General features: G+C 40.8%; 1 protein-coding gene across 4 annotated transcripts in view; it reads right to left on the bottom strand.

The window, feature by feature from the left end:
- SLC12A5 (solute carrier family 12 member 5) overlaps nt 1–17176 on the bottom strand; it is a 138331-nt gene that overhangs the window by 81417 nt on the left and 39738 nt on the right. For all 4 annotated transcript variants that reach the window (XM_089673435.1, XM_089673436.1, XM_089673437.1 and 1 more), the window contains exon 4: nt 14517–14663. In XM_089673435.1, coding sequence (XP_089529561.1) covers nt 14517–14663 — 147 coding nt within the window. The remainder of the gene's footprint in view (nt 1–14516; nt 14664–17176) is intronic.

Here is a 17176-nt window from a genome sequence, read left to right as displayed (position 1 = left end):
AATGCAACCTATCTGCCTTGTAATGAATGTAAATGCAACGCAACACAACTGAAAACAAGGATAAATGGTTGGTAATATTTTGACCTCTCCGTGGACCTGTCATTTCACAACCGATGATGTGAAAGCGCATGCCAACGCACAACGTAAGGCTATGTTCACACATATGCAGGTTGCGTTTGAGCCGTTTCTGCATTGTGTTTTGCATTGCGTTTTTGTACTTGCGTTTTTGCCGCATTTTTGATACGTTTTGCGGGTTTTTTTTAATTTTTTTAATTTTTCTTGTTGCTAGGCAGACTTAAAATGCATGCAAATGCAACGCAACACAGCTGAAAACAAGGATAAATGGTTGTTAATATTTTGACCTCTCCGGGGACCTGTCATTTATTATATTATTATTATTATACAGGATTTATATAGCGCCAATGGTTTGCTCAGCTCTGTACATTATAGTGGGAGACAATACAGTAACAATACAGTTCGATACAAGAGGGATTTGAGGGCCCTGCTCCTTGGAGCTTATAATCTAGGAGGGCGGGGTGAATGGTACAGTAGGTAGTCACTGTGGGGGATGGAGTGGTTGGAAGAGTAGAGGATTTCAGAATTAGCAGAGGGCGGGATAGGCTTCCCTGAAGAGAAAGGTGTTCAGTGTTTGCCGATAGGCAAGTAGAGTAGGTGATAATCTGATAGATTGGAGTAGGGAGTTCCAGAGGATGGGTGACGCCCTGGAGAAGTCTTGGAGACGAGCATGGGAGGAGGAGATGAGGGAGCTAGGGAGTAAGAGGTCTTGTGAGGAGCGGAGTGTATGGTTTGGGTGATATTTAGAGATAAGATCGGTTATGTAATTTGGGGCAGTGTTGTGGATGGCTTTATATGTCATTGTTAGAGTTTTGAATTTTATCCATTGGGCAACTGGGAGCCAGTGGAGGGATTGGCAGAGAGGTGAGGCGGATACGAAACGGTTAGTGAGGTGGATGAGTCTGGCAGCAGCATTCATGATAGACTGGAGGGGGGGATAGCCTGCGATGAGTTAGGCCAATGAGGAGGGAGTTACAGTGATATGACAAGGGAGTGAATAAGTTGCTTAGTGGTTTCCGGGGTTAGGAACGGGCGTATCTTGCGGAGGTGAAGTCTACACGATTTTGTCAGCAATTGGATCTGGGGCTGGAATGACAGATGGGAGTCTAGGATTACACCTAGAACTCTGGCGGAGGGGATGGACTGAGGATGGTGTTAGCGATATTTATGGTGAAGTCAGTGGGGGTGGCGTGGGCTGGGGGGAATACTAGGAGCTCAGTTTTGGAGAGGTTGAGTTTGAGGAAGTGAAGTGAAATCCAAGCCGATTTCATTTCAAAACCAATGGTGTGAAAGCACATGCCAACGCACAACGTAACACACAACGTAGTGCAACGTGCATGAAAACACATGCCAAATGCACATTAAAGGACATACAATTTTGAAGTGTTTTATGTGCGGTGTGGTGTGAAAGGTCCCTTGAGGTAAGATCTTGGCCTCAGACCTTGTGTTGTATCTAAGGATCCTGCATCTCAAGGTCAAACACTGACCCTGATCCCCAGGTATGGGGACAGTGGTACTGGTTTATCTCTCCTACATCACACACAACACGGGAGGAACCTCTCCAACCAACCAGGCTTGGCTGACATATGGACACTGGCATCACGTACTGTTCCATGGCTGCTCTGTAAAATGTTCTGGTCATTAGACATTCTGACTCTGTGTATGGAGACATTATTAGTCAGTCACTCTATTTGTGCCACAGTGCAGGTGTCCTTAATTATTCTGATCATATAATCACCTTACTGCACTGAGCTCTCAGAAGACGTCTTAAGCGGAAAGGCTCTCCTACAAGATTATTAGGTCACGTAGTTAGTGGATTAGGGAATCAAGTCTTCTGCTTTTGTCCTGGCTAACTGTTCAGGTCTCTATACATTCAAAGGCAAACCCAAGTCACAAGAAATGCAATAGTCTTTTGTTATCTCACTAGCCAGGGAGACTAAGACAGGGGATTCCTTCTAGTGTGATCTTAATACTAAAATCACCAGTAGTAGCCCATTATTAACCACTTTTGCTCCAGAAGGTTTTACCCCCTGAATGACCAGGGCTTTTTTTTTTTTTATGCTATTCTGCACTGTGCTACTTTAACTGGCAATTATGGAGTCATGCAACACTGTACCCAAAAAAAATTGTATAATTTTTTTTTCCACACAAATAGAGCTTTCTTTTGCTGGTATTTGATCACCATTTGGATTTTATTTTTTATTATATAAATGAAAAATACCAACAATTTTGAAAAAAAAAAATATTTTGTACTTTCTGCTATAAAATATATTCAATTAGAATCAGTGTGTGAGTTGTGAAAATGTGGAATAGACTCCCTCAAGAGTTGGTTCTGGCCAGCTCAGTGGATTGCTTTAAAAAAGGCCTGGATTCTTTCTTCAATACACAGAATATAACTGGACACTAACATTTATAGGTAAAGTTGACCCAGGGAATATCTGATTGCCTCTCGGGGATCAGGAAGGAATTTTTTTCCCTGCAAGAGCAAATTGCGTCACGCTTTGCTGGGTTTCTTTTGCCTTCCTCTGGATCAACTGTGGGTATAGGATTATAACTTTTTTTTTTTTTTTTATGGTTGAACTGGATGGATTTTTATCTTTTTTCAGCCAGACTAACTATGTAATTATGTAATTAAAACATTTTAAAAAAATCAAATTTCTTCAAACATTTAGGCAAAAATGTATTCTGCTACACGTCTTTGGTTAAAAAAAAATTAGACTAAGTGTATATTGATTGGTTTGTGTGAAAGTTATGATGTCTGCAAACGATGGTATATATGCTGGAATTTTTTTTTTTATATACTAGTAACCAATGATCAGTGATTTATAGTGCGGCGGGCAATCTGACACTAACTGACACTGGGTGGGAAATAACAAGTGACACTGATATCCCAGTGACAGTAATACAGTGATCAGTGATAATGCTATACACTGTCACTGTACTAATGACACTGGCTGGGAAGGGGTTAACATCTAGGGGCAATGAAAGGGATAACTGCATGCCTAACAATGTGTATTGTGTGTAATTTTTGCTGCTTTTACTAAGAGATGTGGTTGTTTTTTTCTCCCTGGTTCGCAGGAGAAAAAAACAGCCACGACCCTGCTCCATGTACAGAGCCCTGTTTTGTTAGTAAACACAGGGCTCTGTACTGTCATTCGCTAAGCCAATCAGAAGGTCCTGGCCATAAATCATTGGCTGGGACCTGCTGACCAACTTGTGCTGTACCGAATGAAAGTACAGATTGGGCGTGAGTGCGCCCCCTGGCCCGATGTATCATGTACATGTACGAGATCCAGCACAGAGCAGCAGCCCCACCGCAATAAAACTACATGGGGCAGTCTGCAAGTGGTTAATGGCTAACTCCATCTTTAAGACCATGTTACATAAGATAGGGTGTAAGTAGACCCCCCTACACACAAACACACACACACACACAAAATGTCCTCCCAACAGTGTGTGGGGTCCTGCATCATTTATTTACAGAGATCTGTGAATGAATGAACTACAAGTTCTGTCTGCCACTGCAGCAGGCAAACCTGTAATTCCGTATGTAATAAAGATGTGGTGATTAAAGTTTGCACTTGTAGTCCACTGACACTTCCTCCAGCTTAGTAACTGAAAGCCCACACCTTGGTACAAACATAGAGTTGGAGGAAGAGTCTGCAGGAACCTGGCATTGCACCCATGATCCACTGACCTGCTTTGCACACTCATGTGCAAAAAAGTAATGAAAGCAGGGGCGGACTGACCATTTGGAAACTCGGGCACTGCCCAAGGGCCCGGGGTCAGTAGGAGGCTCCATGAGATGCCCCTGGTACCTTTTTCATAGGCTTTTTTGAGTTTGGGCAAGGACACAGGGGCCCCATGATCCCCTATTGCCCGGGGGCCCCATGAGCTGTCAGTCCGCCCCTGAATGAAAGCACATTTTGTTCTACAAATATATACGTATTTTTAATTTTTTTGCTAAAGGTGGACTTAGACTTTAACATGTAAGTAAACCTCACCAATTATCTACTCCTATTTGCTCCCTTTTGTCAGTAAATATACCATTGAAAGCATTTTGCTATACAAAAAATATGTTATCCCTGTAAGCATTCCAGTGCTGACCTGTGCACTCTGTACTCTGCTCTGTGTTATTGCCAACAAAAAAATGAGCCCTACCAAATTCTCTGTGTAGGAGGTCTTAGAGCCCGAAAAAAGGGAAAGTGATGTTAGCAGAGGCTCCCAAATCTGATGGAGATGCAAGTGGATTCTTCATAACTTTGATATTTAGTGCTCCTGCGGCCTCTGTCTTTTTTTCTTTTTCTATTTCCTCCTTATCTTTGGAGGCACCCCATTAAGTTATTTCTGTGGTTTACAGAACACTACTATGTTATGGTGCCAAGGAGGCAGGATGATGTTCTGTAGGCCTAACACAATTCCTGTCCTAGGGTGACAATTCCGTTCCTTCATAGATGCAGTGTGAGAATATTTTGTCCCCCCCAGGACAGAAAGTATATTAATGACGGAACCATCAATTGAAAATAAATGAATAAAATACTATGATGCAGTTAACTTATCTATGGGCTTTAATATGCTTTAATGACTAGCAATTGCTACACATCGGGGGAGATTTACCAAAACTGGAGCACTAAGAGTCTGGTGCAGTCCCAGATGGTAGCCAATCAGCTTCTAACTTCAGCTTGTTCAATTAAGCTTTGACAATAAAATCTGGAAGCTGATTGGTTTCTCTGCAGATCTGCCCCAGATTTTGCACTCCACAGTTTTAGTAAATCTTACTTAATCTCACCTCACCTTCCCTCAGTCCAGCTCACTTCATTATGCTTCATTTCACCTTACTCCACCTTATCATACTTCAACTCACCTTACTCCTTCTCACCTCGCCATGCTTCCTCTCACCTTACTGCTTCTAACCTAATCTGACCATCTTTCTCACCTTACTCCTCCTAACTTCTTCATCTCACCTTACTCCTCCTAACTTTACCTCACCATACTTCGTCTCACCTTATTCTTCCTAACCTCACCTCACCATGCTTCACCTAACCTTACTCGTTCTCACCTCACCATGCTTCATCTCATCTTACTACTCCTAACGTAATCTGACTATCCTTCTTCTCACCTTACTCTTCTTAACTTTACTTCATCATGCCTCATCTCACTTTACTCTTTCAAACCTCACCTCACCATGCTTCATTTCACCTTACTCTTCCTAACCTCACCTCAACATGCCTCGTCTCACCTTACTCCTCTCAATCTCACCTCACCATGCTTCACCTCACCTTACTCTTCCTAACCTCTCCTGACCATGCTTCATCTCATCTTACTTCTCTCAACCTCACCTCACCATGCATCATCTCACCTTACTCTTCCTAACCTCTCTTCATCATGCTTCATCTCAACTTACTTCCCTCAACCCCACCTCACCATGCATCATCTCACCTTACTCTTCCTAACCTCTCTTTATCATGCTTCATCTCAACTTACTTCTCTCAACCCCACCTCACCATGCATCATCTCACCTTACTCTTCCTAACCTCTCTTTATCATGCTTCATCTCAACTTACTTCTCTCAACCCCACCTCACCATGCATCATCTCATCTTACTCCTATCGTATGAAGTAACAACAGAACGCACAATTTAGAACAATATCATCTAAATTTATAGCAATTGACTTAAAGCTGAAGCTGAAGGGTGGAAGTGGTTTAAAACATTCTGGCCATCAAACCGATAATATCATAAAAAAAATCGGAAGAGGAAGAGTCAAGGAGATCCTCACTACTTGGCCACTGTCTCTTTGATTGAAAGTAAAGAAAAATCCAAAGTTTGGAGTTATCAGCAGAAGAGCAATTATTATAACTGGGAAATCTTTCAAGAGGCCATTTCTCTCGCTTCTACAGAACAGGAAGTGAAGGGAGATCTACCCAGTTAGATCTTTGGATAAGGTGTGAAAGGATTAGAACTCCTGATGGGTATTTTTGGCTATCCAAGGCTCTGAGGCTTTAGAGAGAGTTCCCCTCATTTCCTTTTACTTCCTTCCTATTGCAAAATCACCACAGGAAATAAGACAAAATGTCTCCAAAGTTAGGGGACATTCCCTTTTAAACAGTTGTCATCCCAACAGGTGCCCCAACTGGAAGATTTCTACTGTGACAACTGTAAAATTTTAAAAGTTCACAAGGACAAGTAGAAAGAGTCAATCTTCCAAACAGGAACACATATAGCAATATAGACCCATTAGGAGTTCTAACCATGCCATACACTATCAAAAACTAGTAAAAAGGGTAATGAGTATAAATACAAATTCAGTATATGGGAGCAATATCTGTTTCACTGGAAAATAGTAATCTGAAAAGCTACTTTCAAAATAGCAGCAGACTTTACCATCCCATGAAATGCAATCCACGGTGGATCACTTTTAGAGCTACAATTGCCACCTCCTGAATGACTGTTTTTTCATCTGATCTGTAGGGGATTTTTTTCTATCCGCTGCCTATGAAACTCAACATGCCAAGTTAAATTGTCACACTGCGAGCATCGCAGCCATGACAATGCTGACTAAACCCTCTGGCTGACATGTAAATTTGTAGGTCGGCAGTTGTGGGTGGTAAAAACGATGAACAGCTGCATTTTTTTGTTTGCTTACAATTGTGGTTCAGTCCCTTTGATTTGAATGGGCAAGTTCCCGCCAGTGAACTTGACAAGCTGCAGCAATTTTACATAGCATGCGTTCAGTCCTGCTGTATACTATGTTTTAGGTGGGGGGGGAGGGTTGGAGTGTGGAAAAAATGCATCTCAACCCCCTGTTTTCTGGCTACCCATGTGAAAAAGGCTTAACTGCTTTGAAATTATATTTTATCTCATAAATCAGTATTTTATCACCACCGCAAATGTCTCCTTTTCAGCTCTTCCCAATATGTTCTTTGTAATCTTATTTAACGCGTTTTGGTGTTTGGTACAACCCCTTCATCAGAGCTGTAAACAGATTATATAGAAAACAAAATCAGAAAATTATGACAACCAAATAAAGTATATTTGCATAGGAAGCATTTGTCCACTTTTCCTTTATAAGGCTTTGCCCCCCTGTGTTTTGAGCTCACTATTTGGTGCCCCATATTTTAGTCTTTATTATATGTGAAGCTCTTATATATTTTGTGCATTATTAATTTTTTGCATGTGATCAGGATATCATACAGCCATTGAATCTGACTCCTGTTACAGAGCCAATTGCTTAACTACAGGGGTCACAAAGGTTGCAGCAGCAAATGGGCCCGAGCTCCTTCAGGACCCTAATCATCAATCACATTGACAAATACTGCTTCCCTCTGCTACACCTAATTGATACAAACAAAGCTTCATTTTAACTGATGACATTTTTTTAGCAAGAAAATAAATAATACATTTATGAATGAAAATGTATGTAACTAATTTTATTATATATCTCTGTATTTATTTTGTTATATAAAAATAATGTATAGGAAAAATTAAACATATTTTTTATTATAATTGTTATTATTATTTTTTAAATAGATATATTATTACCGGGGTGGACATACAGTTTGCACAGGCTGTGCAGCTGCACAAGGGCCTTCTGGGACTTAAGGTCTGTTTTAGTCTATATGTGGATCAGATGGGAACTGAGATCCCCTCCTGATGTCTTGGAAAGTCTCACTTATATGTAGCTGTCAATCCATACACAGGGAATAAGGGTTTTTACTTGGCCAGTAGTTGGAGTTGGTGGAGGAGTGAAATTGGTCCTCCACCAATTATTATCCTGAAAAAAATATCACTATTTTAAAAAAAATCATATTTTATTTTGCACACTCAGTAATACATGCCTAAGAAATATCATCACTTTTTAAAATAATAATGTTAAATAATGTGAACTATTTTTATGTTACTTGCAAAAATGTATGTATTTAAACAATTAAAATGTATATAACTCCTAACAATATACCAATCTTTCCAATCTGTTAAATATACTTTTGAAAACATTTTGTTATATCTGTGCAGTAACAATAATTGTCAGAAATCTAATGAGCTCTGAGATGTTGTTTGATTTTGTTATGTAATTTACTCCTCCATTTCCTCTAAACAGACACCCATTAGGCAATAGCGGACCCAATGGGAGACTAAGTTGAGTGAATCGCTGGACCCTGAGAATTGGCAGAGGATATGACTGGCAGTTTCTAAAAGCTCAAAGAATGTCCTTATTATGGAAAAGTCATATAAGGTTTTTACAGGTGGTATTACACTTCAGCACGGCTGGTGAAAATCCTGCATGTCTTTCTACGTGTTTCTGTGGCTTCTGCATAGAAGGCACCATGATCAATATTTGGTGGATGTGTCCAGTAATTTCCAGACTATGATCTCAGGTTTATAATCTCATTCATTCCCTGATCCACACAAATATTTTCAAAAATCCTTATGAAGTCCTCCAGAATAAGCCCATCCCAGACATTTTTAGATCAGAATGGACACTAGCTTCCCATATTTTCAGGGCGACCAGGTTGGTTATTGCCAACCCTTAGCTTAGCTAATGAAAAGCTCACTAGTATCTTGACGGAAACAAACTAAAGTCTGGCAACCTTTGATCTCCTATTCTCAACCACCTTTCTTTGACCAGTCACTCTTATCTGTTTAATTCTGCTAAGAGTGTGCGCCCCCTTGGATCCCCCCTTTTATTCCCCTTATTTTTGATTCCTTGCCCCTCTTTTTTCCTTCTGTATTCTGTACTCCCCAATGTCCTCTCTGATTTAGATATTTTACTGTTCTTCATTTTTGCCCTTCTCTCTTATACAGTAATTGCAAAGCTGTATTTGTTTTGTACGAATGCCTCTAATAGGAATGGTTTGTCTTTTATATTTGTTGGATAAATACTACTGGAATTTTTTATATATGTAAAGGTTTTCCTGGTACCTGCTTTGTGGTATGTTAACCCGTAATTGAGTATTGTACCCCCAGTATGCATGACTCTTTGGGGTTGATTTACTGAAATTGGAGAGTGCAAAATCTGGTGCAGCCGGGTTTTATTGAAACCAATCAGCAGCCGGGTTTTATTGTCAAAGCTTAACCCCTGGTTCACATATATGCGGCCAAGCGGGCTGCGTTTTGCGTGGGCACAAGACCCCATTCATTTGAATGGACTCCCGTACCCTGTGACACGAAGGGAAGAAGTCCCTGCACTTCTTCGGTTCCCAGTATGGTTGCGTTTTCCAGTGCGGGTGGCGTGCCATTAGAAATAATCACACCCGCCCGTGGGTTTGCATTCCTCTGTGCGGGTTGTGAGGCTGCATGTATTTTTGTGCGCGTCCGCAGCGGCACCACCCGCACATATGTGAACCTAGCCTAACTGAACAAGCTAAAGTTAGAAGGTGATTGGCTACAATACACAGCTGCACCAGATTTTGCACTCTTCAGTTTTAGTACATCAACCCCTTTATGTCTCCTATGCCTTATTCCTTATTGTTGGGCTATTTTGTTATGGCATCTTTTTTTAATAAAATACTTGTAAAAGAAATTTAGTGAGCTCCTAACTTCCTGTGGAAAGCTAACAATGCTGCACTTAAATCTTAAAAAAGTGTTATCAGCCATACCTGAATTCTCTTTGTGAACTACAGAACACCTTCCCGTGTTATGGAAATGAGAAATTGAGGGGGTATTTTGTAACTTTAACACACTTCCTGTCGTAAGGTGACAACACTGTTCTTCCACAGATACAATACAGTGAGGTGGAAATATCAGGAAAACACCTAATGCAACCACCACATCTAAGGACTAATAAGCTGCAATATATTTTAGAGATGTTTTAGGTTTAGATGAGCTTTAAGTAAAAGTAATCTGTGCAGCACAGTGGCTAAATGGTTAGCACTTCCTCCTGGCAATACTGGGGTCCAGGGGCGGACTGACCATTTGGGAACTCGGGCACTGCCCGAGGGCTCAGGGTCAGTAGGGGGCCCCATGAGATGCCCCTGGTACCTTTTTCATAGGCTTTTTTGAGTTTGGGCAAGACACAGGGGCCCCATGATCCCCTAATGCCCGGGGGCCCCATGAGTTGTAAGTCCGCCCCTGTAGGTTCGTTGGGTCAAATCCCAACCATGACACCACCTGCTTGCAGTTTGCATGTTCTCCCTGTGTCTGCGTGGGTTTCCTCCCACACCAAAGACATGCTGGTAGGTTAATTGGATCCTGTCTAAACTGGCCCGTGTATGTATGAATGTAAGTTAGGGAACTTATTTTTTCCCCCCTCCGAGTGTTATGGACTGATGTGAATGTACAATATATATGTAAAGGGCTGTGTAAATTGACGGCGCTATATAAGTACCTGAAATAAATAAATAATCTTTTTTTTCCCCAAAAATGAACTTGCACAGTTTCGGCATTAGGTCACCAAGGCACCTGCATTGGATTTTGGGGCGTACCTAAGCTCCAACAAAGCAGTCAGCATTTGCATACCATACGCACCTAGATTTCTGGGGCTCTCAGGGTGCTGTGGATATATGTCAGCACTTTATGATGCCCACTACTGAAAAGTAACTTTAGTTTAGATACTCTCTTATATTAACACATTCGCTTTAAGCAGGGGACAGGATGTTTGCAATTTACCACCCCCTTGTGCAATTATTTTCTATTGCAAGCTCTGTCTCCTTGTACATTATCAGTTTGGCATAGGATCTTCTTTGGCAGCCTTAATTGAATGACATCCACCTCTTTAACTTAATAACCTAGAACACAAATGGGTATTGCAATTTAAGTGCTAGCCAAATAGCGCTCATTTCAAATTAGCACTTGCAATAGAATACAAAACTAGGCGATAATTCAGGAAACAGTTCCACTTTGCTCAATTATGGGTAAGCTCTGGCAGTGGAAGCGATCTGATGGAGAGTGGGAGTGATATCAGACACAGATACTGGCAGTAAAGTCAGACGGGATGGGAAAAAAAAAAAGAATGAATGTGAAATAAGACACTGTTATGTAATACAACGTTGCTCATTCAGTCAATGTGATATGAAGCACAAGAAGTATATATGTAACCTGTTGTGATAGCCTGGCTCAGAAAACAAAAAGAAGTAGAGCTGGTAAAAAAAAGTTTAAAGGGTCTGTTCACTCAAAAGTGATTTCTGTTATAGGTGAATGCTGTTGAGTGCAATCACCCATGGGTGTCTTATATATCTCTTGGGATCTACAGGGAAGAAATCTCCTTGCCACGCCCTATATCTGCTATACTATCACGTCATATATCGCTCAACACACATATCCTAAAAAAAGAGAGAAACTTAGGATCTTAGACCAGGAATTCATACCCAGGGGGTATCCATACTTCTTGGTGGGATAGTAATTCATGCAGGTATGAAATTGGATCACTGAATTATTTAAATACATAATAAACTAGGATTTTTTGCATTTGTGAACTTGAAATAAAAGCAGAAAAATGACTTGCTATGTCAGATGACATGCACAAAATATTGTTAGGAACTGTGCTTAGGTTCCAGGAAAAATCTTAGTAGACAACAAATAAGGTAACATCCTAATAAATGTATTTTGGTTGTTTATTACCTAACTAATCATATATAAAAAAGCAAGCTAATGATATCTTAGCTGGTGCTTAATAGGACTGGTGATGATGATTATTTTGACAGTCTGGTGAAGGGGGGATTGGAGTGTATCTATCCATTGAGGGTCTGTAATCTTAAAAAGGTTAAGAACACCTATGTCAGAGCTTGCTGCCACTGAGAATAAATTGCTGGTTGAATAAATGCCTTTGAGTCCACACAAAACTGAAATACCATTTTTGGATCTGCTGACCCTATTGAACAAGCAAAATATAATTGTCAACAGAAAATATATCCAGTACTAAAGAGCCAGTTCTCCAAAGATGAATATTTCAGTATTTGGTAGATACTGGAAAGTTAAAGCTGAACTCTGAGGAAAATTAAAAACTACCCTTGCAGTAGGGCTCCCCTCTGCACTACAAGGGTTAAATCTCATTTTTGTCTAGGGTACCATCAGAAAGCAATTTTACTTAGCTTTTCTATCACTCCCACACGATTCTGCTTAAATTAACATGAACCCCTGCAATCCATTGGGAGTCCCACTGCAAGGGTAGTTTTACATCACCTGATAATTTCTTATATCTCTAATGCATGCCATAGACGGGTCGAAAATCAGCCGGAAAAAAAAACGTCCGATTTTTGCACCGTTAGTGGTCGGACGTTTTTCGCGGCACATTTTTTAATCGGTAAAGTTGGCAAAAAATCGGCTGATTTTGCCGATCGGCCGATTTTCCCGGCAATGATGGGCAAATTGGCCGATCGTTTTACCGATAAGAAATCTGCGCATGAGCCGTGGCCTGCAAGAAGGAGAAAAAGAAGAAGAAGAAAAAGAAGAAGAAAAAAAAGAAGAAGAAAAAGAAGAAGAATTCCAGTCCGCTATTATATTTGACATGAAAAAGTATTGCTGTTGCAACATTGTATCTATTTGTATCCGAATAAAACCATCTGTATCCAAAATGGATACAAATGGATACATTGTTGCAACTGCAATACTTTTTCATGTCAAATATAATAGCGGAGCTCTCTGCACGGGACAGAAGTAATTAAATGCCGGCCGTAGACGGGACAAAAATCGGGCGATTTTTTTTACCATTGGTGGTAACGTCGGCCTATTGAACGACCAATTTTTGTTTTTTTGTTTTTTAAAAACGGCCAGTTTTCGACCCGTCTATGGCCTGCATTAGAGACTCTTTTGGTAAGATCTCTTGACCTCTCAAATTTGCACACCTATGAAGAATTCTCTTCTCTGTTTTTTGTTTCCTTCATAGTATAGAGAATATAAAAGAAGGTGCTAGAAAAACACAAAGGTAGGTGGAAATGCCCAAAACCCCTAGGTGTACAGGAACAGAGTTGGGAATAACGGCAGGAATATCTCACTGTTGGATTGTCCAAAACATATAAGAAGTGAGGAGCTGACTCAGCCCACCTATAGCAAAGACATCACTTTTGGGTAGACTGACCCTTTAACTTTTTTTAACCCTTGCAGAAAAAAAGGAGAATGTGCTTATTATGAACAAAAGCTCCATTTTCCTCTGCGGTTTATTAAATTATCTGTTTGTGGATACTTTAAATAGATCAGCTATGAAGCAATATGAATCCAAAACTGCTATAGAGGCACTCAAGGGTATTGCAGAGAAGGTAGACCGAAAACAGCAGTGTTTTTATTGTCAACATTTCAATGAAGCTCAGTCCATCTTTCTCAAGGTGTCTTGAGAAAGATGGACTGAGCTTCAACGAAATGTTGTCAATAAAAGCACTACTGTTTTTGATCTACATGCTCTGCAAGACCCATGAGTGCCTCTATACCAGTTTTGGATTTGAATACATTTCTTTGTGGGTGAGCACCTGGGCATTTACTTCAAGCATAGAGTGTGGTTACCCTTGGAACTGCTATGGAGCAATATATGTATGTACTAGTTCATGGGGCCAGTCCTGCTCCATACTGTTGAAAGTTTCTGACTTCCTGGACTGTATGGTGTGCAAGATGGCAGTAGAAAGGCTATGAAATGTATCAGCGGAGATGTAGGAGGGAGAAGATGAAGTAACATGTGGTAGGAGGATGGAAGCGGGAAAGGATACATGATGAATTAAAGGTCGGCAAGAAAGAAGAACACAGAACATCAGTGATAAACACAACTTTCTGAAGTAGTGTACCTGTGCTGGCATACATTCAGTTCTGCAATTATGGGAAAACTTAGCCAAAGGGCTTGAGAATCATTGACTAGAATAATCTTTGCATTTGGAATTATTCTTCAGTATCCTACTTAATGGCAGATGTATTAAAACAGGTGTCAGTTAGTGAAAACTGTTGCAATGGACATACATGGGCAGATATTTAATCTAAAATTTGCTTTGTAAGACATATAAGGGCACTGGTGTCTACAGACAGAGTTCAGAAAACTTGCTTTTAACTGGGGTTGTTCTTAAAAAATAAAACTCCCCCACATTGTGAGGTTGTTGTCTCTCTCATCCTGAAAACTGTGACCCTTGGATATCTTATGCAGTGCCATCAGTCAGTCAGTCAGAGGCTACAGCTTGTCTATCCAAAGATAATGGTGCAAACTGAGTGCCAATATTTCGGTACAGATGAACTAGCTTACAAAGAAAAATAAATAAAAATAAGGGTTTTGTAGGTATGGTTGAGAGAGAAGAGGGCCCACCATAGTAATTTATATACAGTTTTCATAATTGTTAGATGAAAAACTGCCCAGCCTATAGCCACTGTTAATATACCAAAAATCATCATAATCATCATCATTGTGTCTTCTCTGTGTAGGTCTCCTACCTTATGTGTTTTGTCAAAGGCTTCTTGAAATGAATGTTGCTATCTTAGGTTACTCATTGTCTGAGCTATTGTCCCTCCCCATCTATTTTCCTGGTCCCATACTCACGCAGGAACAGCACATGAGGACCATAATGAATGATTCCAGAACACCACCAACTCCCACCACCCAAGTAAGACGGAGAAAGAGGATGACACCAAAAATATTTTGTAGGCAGGGAAGGTACACCCCCATGAAGGTTCCCATCCGTGGAGCCTGGAAGAAAGAAAGAACGTTAGCAAATATGTGCCAGATGTTTGCATCAGCAGGACTACACTTACCATTTTTCTGAAGGAAACCTATTTTATAAGATCACAATAGCTACATTGGTAAGGTCGCTATAATATGTACTATGGAATCTCCCACATTTCAACATTATGACTAGTTTTGATTACTCTCTAAAGAATTGTAAATAACACGACAAGTTTGACATTTGGGTGACTGGTTAAATTTTGTAAGTCAATTCTTTATTTGCAAAAAGAAATACTGGATAGTATATCCAATGCAAATGTTTAGAAACATTTTCACATTGGTACTTGTGATATACTGTACTTGTATACATATATTGTAAGGGGGCAGGTTCAAATGGAGGTGGCAGTGGTAAGCTATGCATGAGACAGGGATACCCAGGAACAATCCAAGCAGGTTTGTACTTTGCATCAATTCAGCAATGCAGTAAACACATTTTTCAATGCAGGAGGCATTTGTACAAGTTTATAGCATAAAACAAGCAAAACATTTGCTAATCTGAGCAACTATCTAGACTCTAGTCAGTTCCTAATTAACTGGGTGACCCTAATGGGGCAGAAAAACAAACAAGTAGCACATCTACCCTTTTAGTGTTCTGTCAGCAGTCAGCATTTTCACACAGCAGCAGACTCCCATAGCAGAGACAGCAAGGGGGAGTTCTGAGTGAAAGTCAGCTCATACATATAAAAGACTATATATTGTTCACAATCCTTACAGCCATTGTCTTACATAACCCCCCACCCCCTTGACCTGGGTATAGAGCACATTTTACCAACATACGGTACTGGTACATAAACATTCCCATGCTGGGTCCCTGGCCTGTGTGCCTTGACATATCACAGGTCCCAGAAGACTACTGGACCATTCGCACATGCACAGTAGAAAGTGATGTGAAGCCGCAAGCTGTCCCAACTAGGTGTCCTTCTATTGTGATAGGACAGCCTCGGTTCCTAGGTGTGCTGCCAGAACAGGATTGGAAAATAACTCCATACACCTCCCCAGGATACGCTCCAAAGGTTAATTAATATGTGGCAATTGGCAGGCACATGTCCCAGTCCTTGGCACTGCCAGAAACTAATATGTCTCTCTCAAGGAAAAGACTCCTTTGGGGCTAAGAGGACTTTATATCTAGCACCTTTGGAGCCTTTAAGACCTTGGAAAAAAAGGAATTATCTTACCCAAGGTTTCTGTTTTCCTTTTGCAAGGAGTTACCACCTTGGAAGGCAGATCCCAGAGACTGATCTTGGAGCAGTATGTTGTTCCAAAAGGAACACCAGATCATCCACAGTCTTGCAGTCTACATGCCTATTGCACCACTGTATCTTAAAGGCTCTAATGTAAAAGTCACTCACCACTTTCCCCAAAATCTGAGCAGGGATGAGCACCTCAGGTTTGCAACCACTTGTTTGTAAGGTGGTACAAATCGTATATCTAGGATCTTGTAGGCTTCCCAGGGCCTAATTCCTATGTCAACACACACTGCGCTTGAAAGTTCATGGTAACCTCAAACCTGGCTAGGATTTCTCTTCTGAGTATGAGATACTCTTTGGCATCCTGAGATTATAAATCAAAGTAGTCCTTTTGAGGTTCCCCTATTAAAAAGGGTGCTGGCATATAAACCCACTGCTCCTCGGACAGCTTCTCTTACAGTCAGGTCCATAAATATTGGGACATTGACACATTTTTGGCTCTATACACCCCCACAATGGATTTGAAATGAAACGAACAAGATGTGCTTTAACTGTAGACTGTCAGCTTTAATTTGAGGGTATTTACATCCAAATCAGGTGAACGGTGTAGGAATTACAACAGTTTGCATATGCGCCTCCCACTTGTTAAGGGACCAAAAGTAATGGACAGAATAATAATCATAAATCAAACTTTCACTTTTTAATACTTGGTTGCAAATCCTTTGCAGTCAATTACAGCCTGAAGTCTGGAACGCATAGACATCACCAGGCGCTGGGTTTCATCCCTGGTGATGCTCTGCCAGGCCTCTACTGCAACTGTCTTCAGTTCCTGCTTGTTCTTGGGGCATTTTCCCTTCAGTTTTGTCTTCAGCAAGTGAAATGCATGCTCAATCGGATTCAGGTCAGGTGATTGACTTGGCCATTGCATAACATTCCACTTCTTTCCCTTAAAAAACTCTTTGGTTGCTTTTGCAGTATGCTTTGGGTCATTGTCCATCTGCACTGTGAAGCGGCGTCCAATGAGTTATGAGGCATTTGGCTGAATATGAGCAGATAATATTGCCCGAAACACTTCAGAATTCATCCTGCTGCTTTTGTCAGCAGTCACATCATCAATAAATACAAGAGAACCAGTTCCATTGGCAGCCATACATGCCCACGCCATGACACTACCACCACCATGCTTCACTGATGAGGTGGTATGCTTAGGATCATGAGCAGTTCCTGTCCTTCTCCATACTCTTCTCTTCCCATCACTCTGGTACAAGTTGATCTTGGTCTCATCTGTCC

The sequence above is a fragment of the Staurois parvus genome, unplaced genomic scaffold, assembly GCF_062004578.1.
Source record: "Staurois parvus isolate SC_StPar_1 unplaced genomic scaffold, SC_StPar_1.0 ptg000137l, whole genome shotgun sequence".
NCBI classification, from domain to species: Eukaryota; Metazoa; Chordata; class Amphibia; order Anura; family Ranidae; genus Staurois; species Staurois parvus.
The sequence above is the reverse complement of the archived record's forward strand: the minus strand, read 5'-3'. Positions and strand labels throughout refer to the sequence as shown.